The sequence below is a fragment of the Microtus ochrogaster genome, chromosome 2 (assembly GCF_000317375.1).
Source record: "Microtus ochrogaster isolate Prairie Vole_2 chromosome 2, MicOch1.0, whole genome shotgun sequence".
NCBI classification, from domain to species: Eukaryota; Metazoa; Chordata; class Mammalia; order Rodentia; family Cricetidae; genus Microtus; species Microtus ochrogaster.
In genome coordinates this window covers 7,515,058-7,532,391 of record NC_022010.1, presented here as the reverse complement: position 1 = coordinate 7,532,391, position 17,334 = coordinate 7,515,058, and the positions used below count along the sequence as shown (strand labels likewise).

Below are 17,334 nucleotides of genomic sequence, written 5' to 3'. Positions count from 1 at the left end.
TGCGATATGTATGTGAGTGTATGTGTCCATCTGTGCATGTATGTGTGTGCGATATGTATGTGAGTGTATGTGTCCATCTGTGCATGTATGTGTGTTTGTGTGCGTGTTTGTTTTATCGGGGAAGCTGGACTTCGATTTTCACACATGCCAGGGAAGGTCTCTACCATTGCACTGTGTCATCAGCAAACGTGATTTGTTACCGCCACCTGCAGACCCGGATGCTAAAGCACAGATAAGTTAAACCTTTAGCCCAAGTCACACAGCAAGAGCGTGGTGGAGGCAACATTTGAACACAGGGCATGTCTCATAGCTGGCTCCATATATCCCTTTTACTTCGTGAGAGCAGCCCCTGGTGGACAAGCCTGTGAACTGCAGGCAGGGAGCCTTCACTCCTCACCCTGCCTCAGAATGTCTCTCTAGTGGACTAAGAGCCCCCAAAGAGGTAATCTGGTGGAATCTCAGGGACCAAAGGGGCTGCCAACTGTGGTTCATCACGTCGGGAAAGGATTACCCTCTGTATAATTAGTACTCGTGGCTTTGAAGCAAGAGATCTCTGGGGGCTGGAGAGATGGCTCAGTGGTTAAGAGCATTGCCTGCTCTTCCAAAGGTCCTGAGTTCAATTCCCAGCAACCACATGGTGGCTCACAACCATCTGGAATGAGGTCTGGTGCCCTCTTCTGGCCTGCAGACATACACATAGACAGAATATTGTATACATAATAAATAAATAAATATTTTTTTAAAAAGAGATCTCTAGTCTTTGGAAAACAAGTTTTAAGTTGTTGGGCCAAAATAAGATAAGATCACATCTTGTCAGTCAAACTAAGACTGGCTGCCCATCGGACACAGTTTGAAAACCACTGCTATTCAGCCCTTATCTAGAAGACTGACTTTGCTTTCCCTGCCCCATGAGGGGCGCTAGGTACACAAATATTTATATAATCCCGGAGCCTTTAAGAAGTACCACAAGCTGTGCAATTAAACTATCATTTATATCATCATACTTAGTTTAAATTGTTACTCGGACACAATCTAGGGTCACTAGGAGGAGAGTCTCAAGGAGGGAGTTTCTACATCAAGTTGACCTTGTGGACAGGGCTACATTGGACTGTCCCGGTTACGTTAGTTGAGGTGAGAAGGCCCATCCACTATGGGCGGCACCACTCCCTAGGCATAAGGTTGCAGACTATGGAAAAGGAGAGAGCAAGGTGAGTGCTAGCCAGCGTGCATTCATTCTCTCTCTGCTCTTGACAATGGGCATGACTGATCACCTCAACTCTGACGCCCTGCAGTGATGGGCTGTGGCCTGGAATTGTGAGCCAGTCAATCAGTCCTCCCCTCAAAAAAAAGAAAAATTGCTTTCATCACAATAATTGGAAAGAAAACTAAAATGTGGCCTTTCATTCATCCTAAGAATATTGTAAGAAACACACTGCCCTAGGTATTCTGGGCATCCTGGAAGCGAAACTAGGGGTGCAAAACTCCATGCATGCTGGTGTGTGTGTGTGTGTGTGTGTGTGTGTGTGTGTGTGTGTGCGTGTGTGTGTGTGTGTGCGCCCCAGAGATCCACCTGTTTCTGCCTCGGGAGTGCTGGCATTACCAGCATGTCTTCACACGCAGCTTTTGCACGTGGGTTCTGTGGACTCGACTCAGGCCCCGTGTTTGCACGGCAGGCGCTTCGCCCACTGAGCGACCTTCCCGCCTCATGACCCACGTGGAAAGGCTGGTATCCTGAATCTCTACAATCCAATATGGCAGCAATGGCCAGTCCTTTACATCAAATACAATTCAAAGTCTGGATCCTTGGTCCCCCACACTAATCCTAGCGCTCCAGGAGCTGTAGTTACCATGGCTGCTCTATCAGACAACACAAACAAAATACCCCCACCACAGCAAAAAGTCAGTGGGCAGCACTGGTCAACATGGTGGCTTAGGGTGACTCCATTTCATGGCAGATCTGAATAAAATCCTGACTCTAGGCCACCCCCACACCCTCACTACAAATGCTGGCTTGAGAGCCTTGCCCTCAACAGTCCCACTCAGAGACTTCTGAGATCCTGCAAGCCTTCGTCTGGCATACTGAGGGCCTGCTATGTGCCTGGGTCTGTGCTGGGCATATCCCACGCCCTGCCATCTAGGAAGCAGCAAAGGTGGTCTCCAGCCAGTGAGGGCCAAGGGGTTTGGGACAGCCTGTGGTCACCTCCAGGACTTCCTTGCGCACGTCCACGATCCGGAACCAGTGGCGGAGTTGGGGGAAGCCGTCCAGTTCGGCATTGCGCTCCTGCAGGGCCACCTTCTTCTTGCAGGACAGCTGCCGGCTGAAGTACTTGACCAGCTTGCTCTGCAGAAACATAGAGACAAGGACACTGCTCAATGACTCCACCACAGGGAGCAGGCTTGAGAAGCCAGGCTATCACGCACCCAGACAATCCTGTGCTCCAAGGACTGTTTCTGTCCCAGTGAGACCCAACCTTGCACCTTGGTCTACAGTCGAACAAGACTGACTAAGACATGGAGGCACCACCCTTAGATGGGTTTACTGTAGTTCTCTTGGAAGCACTTGGTTAAGGGGCTAGACCCCGTGTACATGGTCCCCTCAGCAAGCAGCCAGCTCTCCTCCTTCCCCTACCATGTTACAGAGCAACAGGCGGTCTGGACCTTCCAGGTCCCGGAATCATAAGCCAAATAGACTTATTTTCTTTATAAAGTACCCAGCTACTGATGCCTTGCTCCAGCAACACAGAGTGAACTGTATGCCTCCTGCATTCTCACCGTGTTGGTGAAGATGGGAGAACAGATAGGTTGGTACTTTGCTGTGGTGGTGGTGGTGGTGGTGGTGGTGGGGTTACCTCTTCTTTGTGGTGGTCTCCACCGACATTGTAATCACATAGACCCTTGACCCAACAATTCCATATCTAGAAACTCTTTTTTGTTTGTTTGTTTGTTTGTTTGTTGTGATTTTTGTTTTGTTTTGTTTTGTTTTTCGAGACAGGGTTTCTCTGTGTAATAGCCCTAGCTTTCCTGGAATTAGTTCTTGTAGACCAGGCTGGCCTCAAACTCACAGAGATCCACCTGCCTCTGCCTCGTGAGTGCTGGGATTAAAGGCGTACACCACCACAGCCCAGCCTAGAAACTCATTTTATAGCAACCATGTTGGGAAAGTAACTGTGTCCAAGGATTTTTTTTTTAACACTTCTGCTTACAAGAGCAAAGGGTTGTCAACACCCTGAGAATCCACCTATCAGAAACTCACGATTTCCGCCATGCAGCAGCCACAAAAGGAACTCTACACCCCAGCTCCATACGTAACTAAATGCAGGGTCCGGGAAGTTTGGGGGACAGCAAAGATCTCTGAATGTGCAATAACCAAAAACTAACTCCAGATCAATCAAACACAGAAGACTCTGAGGTGCTCCCTGCAATGCTCGTGCTTGTCACCTCTGGTGACGTCACTGTTGGTTCCGAACACACAACTGCACTGTCCTCCGAGTGCTGTCACACCACCCAATGCAGTGACCCCTGTGGCAGCACCTCGGCTCCCACCAAGACCACTGTGGGTCGGGAACAGCAGCGGTGTTCTGCTCTCAGAGACACATCAAGACTCCATTGCAGAAAACAGACTCACAGTGTTTCCCTCTCGTTCCTCTCAATGTGGAAGTGTCAAACTGTTGTAGGTGTGGCCCACATTGTGTTAGAAGGCTAGATAAAAACAAAAATAAAAGTAAAGTTGACTTGGGTTTTATTTTTTAAAATCATGAAATAAATTCTGTCTTAGGACTAGGGCGAAATTTCCAATGATTCCTGAGGTGTGGCTCAATACATTTCCACCACGTTGTACTCTGTTCTTATGCAAAGCAGCACCCTTGGCACTGACGATTCTAAGATCAAACCATCAATGGACGTTAAGAAATGGTCAGACGTCCTGCACACTGCAGTGTCAAATATTGTCAAGTTTTAGTTGTTTACATAAAAATAAATAAGCACACCCATCTCATTCATACAATTGTTTCTCTCCTATTTAACACATGGTGATATCATCTCTCTATATATGTAATCACTCTGAAATAAACTTCATTATGGTTTACCATCAGTAATATTAGCACAGACCCCGTTACATAACCATCTCTCTGGTGAAAAGAGGCTGTAGGCGAAGAAGGTCCCAGAAGCCCTGTTCACACCCCCATCAAATAACATCCAGAAGCCCTGTTCACACCCCCATCAAATAACATCCAGAAGCCCTGTTCATACCCCCATCACATAACATCCAGAAGCCCTGTTCACACCGCTGCCAGATAAAATGACAAGCTGTGCTCTGCTGAGCAGACAGTGGCTTTGGAGATGTCCTGACAAACAGAATCTCTCACTCCCCGGCCAAATGTGTCCATATATTTCTTTGTAAACACACAGCCTCTTTCTGGAAGGATCCTTGACCCTCTGGGGATGAGGAGAATGGAGGTAGGAAAAGAGTGGGGGGAAAGGACATTTACATTCTGTTGTTGGATTGGCAAGTCACACACAAGTCTCCGTGAGCTTTCCAATGCTTTTTTAAAGGAGACCTGGCCCACATTCCTGGACAGATGCCAGGACATGCAAAAGGAACAGTGCTTTGTTTTGTTCGTGGCTAGTCCTGTACAAATGAACAACACTAACCAAAGAAAGGCAATACAGGGGACGGGAACAATGGCTTAGCACTTGAGAGGGGGTATTGCTCTTTTGGAGAACCTGGGTTTGGTGTCCAGCACCCACATGGCAGCTCACCACCATCTGTAACTCCAGTTCCAGGGGATTTGACACGTTTTTTCTGGTGCACATGCATACACACAGACAAACACTCATAAACAAAAGTAAAGCATCATCTAGAAGGAAAGAGAGAGAAGTGTTTTGCTGGAACAGCTCACCCTTTGAAAGCCCCATTCCTGCCTCTCCAAACCCCACCCTCTCAGAAAAACCACCAAAAAGTCAACTTCCACACCCCTGACTAAAGCTGCCAGCTGCCCAGTCCCCTCCTAAAGCATCATGACTGGACACAAACCCAGCTCGTGGCAGAGGCGGCATCACCCTGTGCCTACAGGGTATTTAAGCTCCTTTAGTTTGATCACGTGATTTTTTTTTTTTCTGTGCCTTCTCCCTCCTCAATCTCTGGGGGCTGCAGGAGTCACCCAGGAGTTACGTTGCTCAGACTAAACCTGGTCTTTTACTTTTTAATTCAACTTGATCTGGCTTACTGTATCAGTGGAGAAGCCTATTATTGGGGTACAGAAAGCCTATTAGGAAGTAGGGAGGGGGGGAGAAAAGAAGGAAAGTGGGGTGCAATCCCATAATGCCAAGCAGAGGAAGCATGTGAGAGAGTAAGACTGTTTCTCAGGAGGGTACCCAACCAAACAAGATGTAGGTCTGTTTCTTCAAACACAGTGTTTGGATCTTTTCAATAATTAAATAAAGCTCTATAAGAGCGGTTTTAAAAATGAGATCCAGCAAGGTAGCCCAGCAAACAAAGGTGCTTGCCACCAAGCCTGATGACCTGAACTCAACCCCCAGTGGACCCATACAGTGGGAGGAGAGAACTGACTCCCTTGGGTTGCTCTCTGACCTCCACATTTTACATGCCATGTATGCATGTGCGCACACGCGCGCGCACACACACACACACACACACACACAAAATAAATAAATTAAATGACTAGGGCTTGGACTTGCATACATGACCTAGGGGAAGTCACAATTCAAACTTTTTCTTAGTTGAGGTTTCTAATGCTGTGAAGAGATACCATGACTACAGCAACTCTTACAAAAAAATTTATTTGGGTGTCTAACAGTTCAGAGATTTAATCCATTATCATATGGTGGGACATGGTGGCATGCAGGCAAGGACAAGGTGCTGGAGAGGTAGCTGAGAGTCCTACATCCTGCACAGGCAACAGGAATTGGACTGAGACACTGAGTGTGGCTTGAGCCTATATGAAACCTCAAAGCCCGCCTCCGCAGTGACACACTTCCAACAAGGCCACACCTACCACTCCCTAGGAGCTTATGGAAGCCAATTATATTCAAATCACCACAAACCCCAACAGTGATGGCTGGAGACACCAAGCCAGACCGCCATCATTTGGAGACACCAGCTAGGTTTCCCAATCTTGCTAAGCTTTCCCAGAGTAGTGCAGGGCCAGGGTTGGTGAGGAGCCAAGCAGCTTTCAAGAGGAACCAGCACATGGGTAAAATTCTCACCAAGTTTTACTGCAAGACCACAAGTGTTTGAGCAAAATTTCACCAGCTGTATTGCACCTTAAAGGTGCTACGTGCAAGGCAGGGCGGGGCAGGGTGTGGCTCTGAGCAATAGGTGCTTGCTCTTGCCTTTAATCTCTGACTTGTAGGTGTGTTCTCAAAGTCTAACGTTAATTCTAGACTTTCAGAAGCAGAGGAGAGAGGCATCACTGCAGCCAGTGTAAGCAATCAGTCCACGTCAAATGTCCAGAGGGAAGGTGACAAAGAGGACATCGGTGTGGCTCGCTCAACTCGGGAACAGATTTGTGTTTTGTTTTGCTTCATATAAATGAATTTGGTTGAAATTTAAAAACTAAAACAGTATAAAATGTTTTCTGTGACACACAATCGTATTGGTCGAGGAGAAATCTACTAAACCGAGCCCAAGGGTCGGTAGTGGAGCACTTGTGTAGCCTGTGTGAGGTCCTGGGTTCCATCCTCATACCATGAAACCCTGTGTGACGGACAGAGCATGCCTGCAGAGGTGTGTCAAGTGTGTGCAGGTCTCTGTAGAGCGCTGATGGGTGCTCCTTGTCGATACTCTTGCTCTGAGTTGTTTGTTCTCAGTTCCCTCCTCCTAGTGATGTGCATCCCCTGCTGTTAAGTCTGGCTTGGGAACGGAACCTCCTGGAATGTCTGTGCTGTGCTGTGCGGTGTGAATGGGAATAGAGAGGGTGGGGCAGAACTCAGAGGGCAGCCCCCTTGGCAAGCCCGTCACTGTGTTAGTACCCCCACACATGATCCCAGCATCCAGGTTCCCTACCTCCCTGCTGACACACCACATACGAGTTCTCACACAAGCGGAGGCTGTTTTTGTTGTTGCATTGTATTGCGCTGTGTTGGGTTGCATTGTATTGCGGTGTGCTGTGTTGTGTGTCACACTCAATGTGCAAGGATCAGAACTAGAGTTTGGATCCTGGGATTCCCCAGGACTCATGTCAAAGCTGGGTGGGTATGGTGCCTGCCTACAACCCCAGTTCTCAGGAGCCAAAGACAGAAGACTCCCCAGGGCAAACTGGATTAGCTGGATGGCTGAGCTCTGGGTTTGGAAGACTTTGCCTGGGTAAAGCGAAGGGAGAAGAAGGAAGTCACTCAATGGCTTTCTCTGGCTGCCAAATGCCTGTGCACATACAAGCATGTGCTGCCCCAACCACATGTGCCAACATGTCAGACACATACACCATACATACCACACACATACAGCTATAACAAAAAGAAGTGGATACGCCTATCATCCCATACTTGTCTCATTGATTTTAGAATAAAGGAGGTCTTCTCAAATCTGTCATTTTCCTAATCACATGGAAAAGAACCTAGACAACAAACAGTACAAAGAGGCTCTCACACTCTGAGATTTTGTGCATGTGTGTGGGTGGGTGGGCGTGTAAACATGTGTGTGTGTGTGTGTGTGTGTGTGTGTGTGTGTGTGTGTGTGTTCAGATAAGGTCTTACTGCTAATCCCAAGCTGGACTTAACTCTTGGTTCTCCTGCCTCAGTCTCCCTATTGCAGGAATTACAAATAGGTGTAGTAATGTCTGGCTTTATAGTGCCATTTTTTTCTTTATTTTATTTATATGTATGTGGTTGCCTGCATGGATTTGTGTGCACCACATACATATAGGACCCTGAAGTGGCCAGAAGAGGGCATAAGATTCCCTGGAGCTGGAGTTCCACACAGTTGTGAGCTGCTGTGTAGAAGCATGTAACTGAACCTGGGTCCTCTGCATAGCAGTGTGTACCCTTAACTGCTGAGCCATCTCTGTAATGGTCTACTCTGTCCCTTTAAGAGACAAGCCATGGCCACTCCCCCCCCATTGCTGAGGCAAGCTGATTTTCACCTTCCAGCCTGAATGTCCTTCTTTTCAATCTCTCTCTTGAAGAGGCAGCTTCTGTCTCTCCCTCTCCCACTTCTCCCCTTCTCCTCTGTTTCTCTATCTGCCTCTCTCTCTCTCTCTCTCTCTCTCTCTCTCTCTCTCTCTCCTCTTCCCCCTTCTCCCTTTCCCCTCCATAACCCACTAAATAAATATCTAACCTCACTCTGCATGGTGCGCCTATCCATGTCTCTGTCTCTTGCCCACCGCCTTCGGAGACCTGCAGCGTGGTTTCGTGGCCTGCCCATCTGTCTGTCTCTCCTTGTTGGATAGCTGCTCCATCAAGGTCTCTTACCCACCACACGAATCCCTGCCTGGGACTTGTGGCCCACTGCAGCCACTCAGAGAACTGTGCCATCTCTGCTTGGGACTGGCTGTTCTTGAGACCTGCTGCCTGCTGCTTGTAGCCACATTGGGGACCTAGTGGTCTCGGGACATGCTGCCTGCTGCAGCCACTCAGGGACCTGCAGCATTTTACTTAAACCATAACAATCTCTCCAGCCCCAGTAAAGCCATTTTAATGGCAGTTAATTTGCCGAGAAATCTTGCATCCCCAAGACTAAGGTCACAGCATGGCTGTCAGTTACGGTCCTGAGACTGTATTTTTTTTAATTAATCATTTAGTCCTTGTGACAACTTTGGATTCTGATTATCCTCCCACAAGCCAAAAAAAGGTTAAGTCACTGGCCCAAGGTCATCAGTGACTCAAAGCCGTCAAATTTCACTCAGGTTTTGAATCCAGGTCTAATTAATTGAACCTGTGATACTCTACCCTGATCGTCAAATTGGCAGGTTTCAGAATTATCATGATTTCTAGATTAGGTTAATTGAGGTGGAAGCCTCCCCCCCACCCCCCACCCCCGCACGCACGTGTCAGCCTGGACACCTGATATGCAAAGTTGATGGGCCAGCTTCTTACACAGCAAGGATCCATAATCACAGAATGTAGTGGCAGACTGCTAGGACTGCTAAGGAAGCGAGGCCTCTCCCTCCTCTCAGAGTTCCTGGAGTGGTTTAAGCACAAAGCTTATACCACACCCAGACTAAGGGAGTCTGTGTAGATGTGAGCCACGCCCTGTTGGGTAAGCCACGCCCCTTCGGGAAGAACCACGCCCCTTCGGGAGAGCCCGAGCCTTTAGAGGCTCCTGGCTATTTGGCAAGAGTCATTCAGAATCTGAGGAGTTGAATTGTTTTCCGAGCCAGTCTTACATTCTTTGTCCATTTCATTTTCTAGTGAGTCATTTTTATCATATTTTACAAAAGTGCTGCCCACAGAATCTCAGCATTAAAAATGCTGAACCTTTACCAGAAAAGGTGTGCAAAGCAGGGATGTACCCTTGGGGAGAATTTTGACTCCTAATTTCAAATCCTTTCACATTAGAAGTATAGCTTGGTGACAGAGCACATGGCCAGCGTGGCTAAGGCCCTAGGTTCGAGCCCCAGAACAAACCAAAAATCACTGTGATAATAATTAATTCTTCCAACATCACTAAGTTAGGTTTTTGGGGGGGTTCGTTTTTGTTTTTTTTTTTTTTTTCTTTGAGACAGGGTTTCTCTGTAGCTTTCGAGCCTGTCCTGGAACTAGCTCTTGTAGACCAGGCTGGCCTCGAACTCGTAAAGATCCGCCTGCCTCTGCCTCCCGAGTGCTAAGTTAGTTTTTTAAAATGGGTCCCAATATGCGTCTTCTAAATGTGTTAGCATGATGACCCAGGAGTCACGTTATTGGAACCGCATTACAGATGGGGAAATGGAGTCCCGGGTGCTGCACTACCCATCCCAAAGTCACACAGACAAAGAAGTGGCAGGTCCAGGATCCAAACTCAGGCCATTTAAAGTCTCCTTTCAGGGCCTCTCCTAGTTCCTCCACTGAAGTAGACACAATGTAAGGACAGCCTTTGGTGGCTTCACCCTACCCAGTGGCCTCATCCCACCAGGTGCCATAGTTGGCTTTTAAGTCACCCTCAATTCAGGTCTAAACAGAGCTAAAGTGAAAAAAGCAGTTCAAAGTATCTGCCTTCGAATTACGGCAAGGGTCAGGCGGTGGTAATGCACGCCTTTAATCCCAGCTCTCTGGGAAGCAGAAGCAGGCGAATCTTTGTGAGTATGAGGCCAGCCTAGTCTACAGAGCGAGTTCCGGGACAGCCAAGGCATCAGAGAAACCCTCAGAAACAAAAACAAAAAGCATATTATGACAAGGGTGATTCGAGTACTGCCGGGGTCACAAGTGCCCTTCCAACTGTGGCTCAGGGTGCAGGGATCCTAGGGTGCAATTCTCCATCTGTACACCAGATGGCAGCCCAGCACCTCACACAGCGAATGGAAATTGTCTACAGGCCCAGACTCCATCCAAGCATCCCCGTGCCTTATTACTGTATTCCATATTAGTATGATGGTAAATTTAGCGGCATAAACAAAAAAATTAAAAGTCAAGACATGTGACAGCTCTAAAAATAATCGTGTCTCAAAGCCCTAATGGGAAACAGGAAACTGTTCACTCCAAATCTAAACTCAGACAAACTGCAGAGACCAGTAGAAAACACACAGGGGTTTGGTTTGCTGCTGCCTAGAGCCATCACCCCTGGGCACTTCTAATAGATGGGTCAGGGAAACGCAGAGGAAAGCAGGGTATGTGGAGGAGGGGTGTGCACCTAATCCTCTAGGCCTGCGTGAACCTGCCAGCCCACTGGGGTCATATCACACCGCATGGCACACGTGGGTCCCCGGAATGACACAGCCAGCATGCCCTCAGTTCTTCCTGAGCACTCCATTCCCGCAGCCTCCACTCGAACAGCCCTGAACCCACAGACTCTGACCGGGCTCCTGTCCCCTCCTGCCATCGGGTAGCTCTCCTGCCAGCACCAATATGGCCCTCCCACCCTGCCGAGTTCTCTCTTCCAAACAAGGCACACCCAGTTCCACACACACCCCACATCCTGGGTAACGCTCTTTATCACAAATGATGCTGTTTATTGGTTTCCATGGCTACGCCTCCCCACCACCTCACACCCATCATCCTGTCAGCTCTGAGCAGGGGCTCTGCCTGGAGCCTGCCTAGGAAACAGCCAGTGGTCTGTCCTTTTATTTATTTACTTATTTATTTTGGTCTTTTGATAAACGAGCATCACTGGAAATGGTCATCAGACCCCTGAGCCCTTTCCCAAGGTACAGATTGGGCAGGACGGGTTCCCTGGTTATGCAGTCAAAGCTGTAGGACTGCCTGACAAACCCCACCAGGGTAATAGCCGGAGCAGCAACCAGAGGCCTAAGGCCGTCCCGCGGTTGCCAGGGCGACCATTGTCATAACAGCCCTGCAGGAGGGGCCAGCTGACAGGGAAGAAAACTGTCTGACTGAAAAGGTTTCAAACAACTGACCATATTGCATCCAGAGGCACGCTCCCTACTGGGAAAGGACCTGTGTCTTCTGCCCCGCCTGGACCCAAGGCAGAGAGGACCCCAGGGGTTCAGAGCAGTCAAGGGGTCAAGGGATATAGATTCCACTGCCCACTGCTTTGGGTTCAAGATAACTGGTGTTTTTTTTTTTTTTTTAAAGATTCTTTTTAAGTGTGTGTGTGTGTGTGCGCGCGCGCGCGCGCGCGCGTGTGCGTGAGTGCGCATGCACGCGCGCTTGTGAGTGCAGATGCCCAAGGCCGCTGGATCTCCTGGAGTTGGAGGTAGAGGCAACAGTTAAGTATGGATGCTGGGAACTGAGCAGAGGCAGTGTGATCTCTTAACCACAGAGCAGTCTCTGCAGTCCGACCTTTGACCCTTCCTTTACTCTTTCTGGTAAGGAATTTTACAAACAGCCAAAGGTTCCAGTAAGCAGCAGAGTAGATCCCTTAGCCCCCAGGAATTCCTCCGGGAGCATTATTAGAATCTCACGGCTTCTGAGACAGGTCTCCTGTGGCTCAGGCTAGCCTCATCCTCACAACGTAGACACTGTACTTTGGACTCCTGCCTCCACTTCCTGATGCTTGCTTCAGCATAAAGACGGGTACCACCGTACCCTGTGTCTCTGCTGTGTTAGAGATGGAACCTAGGCTTCACGCATGGCAAGGGCTCTATCACTGTGCTACATCTCAGCCTCAGCATTGTTATACTACTAACGTGTGTGTTATAATAATATGCTGCTGTAATATAGTTATACTATGTTCATAATATAATATAGTCATACAGATATGAATATTCATAAATAATTTGAAGTATAACCATACCCATATTGTATTTGTAGCAAAATTGACATTTGTTGATTTTTTTTGTTTGTTTGTTTTTTTCGAGACAGGGTTTCTCTGTAGCTTTGGAGCCTGTCCTGGAACTAGCTCCTGTAGACCAGGCTGACCTCGAACTCACAAAGATGGGCCTGTCTCTGCCTCCTGAGTGCTGGGATTAAAGGCGTGCGCCCCCACCGCCCAGCCCTCATTTGTTGATTTTTATATACTTGCTGTATCTACTAGTCTGTTGATAATAATGCTACTAATTCATCAACTATTATTTAAGTTCCTGAGTTCAAAGTTGTTAGATTCTGCTTGCTAGGGGATTGCCTGGGGATCTTGTTAGAAACACAAGCGCTAAGCCCCTGCTCGTCTCCACTCCAAGCCCCAGGACTCCTGGGACCAGGGGCTCCTCTTTCCATCTAAACAAGGTCTCCAGATAGAGAGGCAAGAAGCTCAACCACACTGAGTTTGACTTCACTGTCCTGGGAGACCCTCTGGGGGTCCTCAATTCATTGTCACTGCAGCAGTGAGGGACTGTAGGGCCACATGCATGGATGGCTGAGGTTTGGGGAGGTGGGGAAGAGGCACCCAGAGTCAGTAGCCCCAGAAAGCACAGGGTTGAGGAGGATAAAAATAAAAACTTAATCTCTGTCTCCCTTGCAATCATTTCCAACTTTTCTAGAACAGGGAGGAACCCAAAATAAGTGCTCAGCACTGGCTTCAGGGGAAATGCCGGACTAATACTTTCAACTTCTAAAAAACGCCCCATCCTAAATCATACCTAAGTTGAACGCAATTTCAGTTTGGTTAGTCTAAATGACCTCCCACCAGGCACACACTGTAGTTCCCTCGGGAATGCACTCTGGTCGGGTGGGGCCCATCCTTTGTGCCTCCACTCTGAACCAGGCAAGTGAGAAAAATCAATGGTCACAGAACATGAAAAGGACCTGTGAGCAGGTGCTATTCTGAAGGACAGGAGGCGAGGGTTGGGCAGACATTCTGATTCCCACGCCTGTGACTCTGGAAGCCAGAGCCAAGTGTCAGTTAGAAACATCTGGGGAATGTCCTGAGCAGTCTGCAGCCTTACCGCCTACTGCCTGAACCACAGGGAAGGGAGAGAGTCAGGTATGGGGGTACACAGACATAACTAACTTCTAAGAGGATGAGGCAGGAGGACCATGAGTTTAAGGTCAGTCTGGGTTACACAATAGAATCCTGTCTCCAAAAAAAAAAAAAAAAACCTGGTAAAGGCCAGAATGATCTAGAACAAACTGTATGTACCAGAAGCCACATCAAGGCAATGGCTAAACAGCTTCACAGTAGACCCAAGACACATGTTCCATTTAGTACACACTGCTCAAGACAATCACACTATTCATGACTATGGCAGCGAAATTAAAATTAAGTCACATAAAGAATCAGCATAGTAAATAAACCTATAACTTAGCTCCCATGACCAAAAAATAAAATAAAATAAAATTCTAGGGATGGAGAAATGGCTCAGCAGTTAACACCACCCACACTGGGTAGTTCAATACTGCCTGAACTCTAGTTTCGGGGGTATCTGACGCCCTCTTCTGGCCTCTATGGGCACCTGCAAGCATGTGGTATGCATAAACTCACACAGGCACACACACATACACATAAAAAATAAATAAATACAACTTTTTAAAAAAAATCCAGCCAGGAGGTGGTGGTACATGTCTATAATCCCAGCACTTGGAAGGCAGAAGCAGGAGGATCTCTGTAAATTTGAGGCCATCCTGGTCTACAAAGTGAACTCCTGAGCAGCCAGGGCTACCAGAGAAATCCTGTCTGGAAGAGAAAAAAAAAATTCCAGATCACATCCTTGCTGAAATCTCTGATCACTGATCAGCTGAGACAATCAGAGGGCTCAATACCCTCAAATAACTTCAAAACTTCATCAGGGTCTAACTTTAATTGGATGAGATGAACCATGATCCTCATTAAAATGATATCTTTAGACTCGGTCAAGACCTGGGACACATTATACATATTAAGGATCATTAAACCCATCAGAGTCATGTCTGAATTATATAGTTTGTATATTTGAGGTGATTATTTCATATTCTTCCAACCCGACAGAGTGTAGCAAGGTTAATGCACCCCCTCCAACTATGGTCTGAAGTGAGCAGCTGGTTTAGACAGCAGTTTCAGCCGACACTCAACTCAGTACAACCTCGGCAGAGAGCTCAGCATATTTATGAAGTTTTCCTTATATATATATTTAAATTTCCTAGTGTTCGGGAATGAGCACAGGTCTTGAGCGTGTCAGGAGCCACAGAGTCATGTGGCTAGCTCACGATGTTATTGCTTGGTTTTTTAATGATGTGTGTAGTTCCATCACACATGCCTTAGCACTCAGATACTCAGATGGGGTCAGAGGACCACTGTGAGAGTCACTTCTCTCCCTTCACCATGCGGGTCCCAGGGATCAAACTCAGGTCACCACGTCTGGCAGCAACCGCCCTTACACGACGAGCCGTCTCACAGGCTGAAGCTGTCGAGAAGGCTTGTTCACCAACAACTAAGGTGCTTAAAGTCTCCGTATACCAAATGTATAATACTGTTTAAACTGTTTGATAGTGTTTAATTAGCTAAGATTCAGATTGGAACCCCAACTTCCACTTAGCAAATTTCACACACAAGTTAAATATTTCAGATACAAAAAAAAAAAAATACAGTTGAGAATGTTTTCGCTAGGCAGACAATGGTCCAACAAAGGAACAGTGAATTATTTGATATTATTTATTGGGGTGGTGCACGCAACAGAGTTATGTGGAAGTCAGAGGACAACCCATGGTAGCCAGTCTGCCCTTGCACTATGTGGGATCCAGAATCTGACTCAGCCCATCAGGGTCTGCAGCACGTACGCTGACCCCACTGTGCCTTTTTGCCTGCCCCAACCACAGCCTTTAAATTCCCAGGTGAGGAAAGAGTAAAGTCGGAATGAAGAGTCCTGCTCTGCTCTCGGCTCTCGGCTCCAGGGTGAGGAGTTGTGAGGTTCAAATGATCCACATAGCTTCTCACAGACATGTTTTTCCCTGTTAAGTAGAAGGTTAAAAAAAAAAACCAACAAAAACAAAAACCTCTACATTCAAGAGTGATACCAAGTTCCAAACCTTCAATGTTATCTGTATGAATGGAGAAGGCAGGAACATCCACAGGTGGCTTCTATCTGGGTTTTGGCATTGCTTGGCAAGAAACCCATCCTGGATTCTGTACTTGGAATTTTAGCCACAGGGACCATGCATGTGAGGGCCTGGTCTGGGGCAGGAGCCTCCCATGATGTCAACACAGGCCATGTGAGACCCTGCAACGAGGAAAGTCACATCTATGAGGAGCTCAGGACCCCAGGATCCCATCTGGCTTGGTCTCAAGTCAGCTAATGGGACCTGGCTGAGCCAATCACCTAAGCCAGCATGGACTGACTAGAACATTCTAGAATGGTGTCTATGTTCTATATCCATGATGTCCAACAGAGCAGCCACACGTGGCTACGGAATACTTGGAATAGTGTTAAGGTGTATGGCCAAGAAGCTGAGTTTAAAGTTGTGTTTAATATGAACTAATATAGTTGTAGTGAGCTGTATGCAGCAATGGCTGTCACATTAGATAGTATGGACACAACCCTTCCTTTCCCCTTTCTGGTGAGGCTGGTGAGGAAGGAAGGAAAGCACTTCTGTCTTAAGCTCTTCTCCTGCCATCCTTTACTTACACTGGGGCTTCTCAAACTGATGTCCCCAGATCAGGACCTGTTAGACATACTGAGGGAGACCCTGGGAGTAACTGAGGTCACCACCTTTGACCTCCTGCTCATCCTTCAAGTTGTAGGTCTAATTCTCTCTGTCTTCCTTACCCTGGAGTGTGCTCCACCACATCCAACTCCATAAACAGACTGGGTTCCTTTGCTTCATTTTGAGAAAGGGTCTCATGTAGATCAGGCTAGCCCAGAAGTTTTGATGCTGCAGTGAGGCTGGCAATGACCTCCAGGTCCTCCTGCCTCCATTTCCCTAGTGAGCAGCACCACACCCCACTTAAACACACTATGTGTGCACAGCAGCTAAAACATGCCCCTCCCATTAGAGCCGTTTCTACCCCATCTTAATCCTACCAGCAGCTACCATGGGGGCACGAACTTCCTGCCTTCTTTGCCTTTTACCAAAGATTCTTGAGAGCAAGTTCATAAGTGAATTAATGTTGTACAAGAAGAAGCAAATGGAGATTCCCTCCATGGAAAAAGCCACAGCTGCCCTGATTAGTCCTGGGATCTGATGTCTGACCCAGATGCTAAGTGTTGGATTGGTGGATGGTGGTGGTAGCTGCACAACAATGAGAATGTATTTAATGCAACTTAGAAATGGGTAAGTGGAGGCTGGTGAGGTAGCTCAGCTCAGCGTGGAAAGGTGCCTGCCGCCAACTCTCACAGCCTAAAGTCAATCCCCAAGTCCCGTGTGGTCAAAGCAAAGAAGTGACTCCCAAAAATTGTCCTCTGACCTCCACTCATGGGAGCACCCGCTTACAAACACACACGCACACACGCACACACTCACACATGCACACACGCGTGCGCGCACACACAATAAATACAAATCTCAACCACTATAGTGGAACAAATCATAGATGCTGCACATTCTTTAAAACAATATAAGAGAAGCGGGGTTGGGAGAAGCTTCAGGAAAAGTGCCTGCCATGTAAATAAACCTGAGAACCCAAGCCAGAGCTCTAGAACCCACAGGAAGCAAAATGGACACAACGGTACACACTTGTATCTCGACCTGGGGAAGACAGAGACAGAAAGAATACAATCTTCCTGGCAAGTTCCAGACCATCTAGGGACCTTATCTCAAAAAACTGGGGGACAGGTGTGAGAAATAATATCCAAAGTTGATCTCTGGGACCCAGCAATACCACTCTTGGGAATATACCCAAGAGAGGCCCCATCATACAACAAAAGTATATGCTCAACT

General features: G+C 47.6%; 1 protein-coding gene across 2 annotated transcripts in view; it reads right to left on the bottom strand.

The window, feature by feature from the left end:
* Window positions 1-17,334, bottom strand: part of Ksr2 (kinase suppressor of ras 2) — a 353,104-nt gene that overhangs the window by 270,466 nt on the left and 65,304 nt on the right. For both annotated transcript variants that reach the window (XM_026784070.1, XM_013349493.2), the window contains exon 2: window positions 2,201-2,341. In XM_026784070.1, the coding sequence (XP_026639871.1) occupies window positions 2,201-2,341 (141 nt within the window). The remainder of the gene's footprint in view (window positions 1-2,200; window positions 2,342-17,334) is intronic.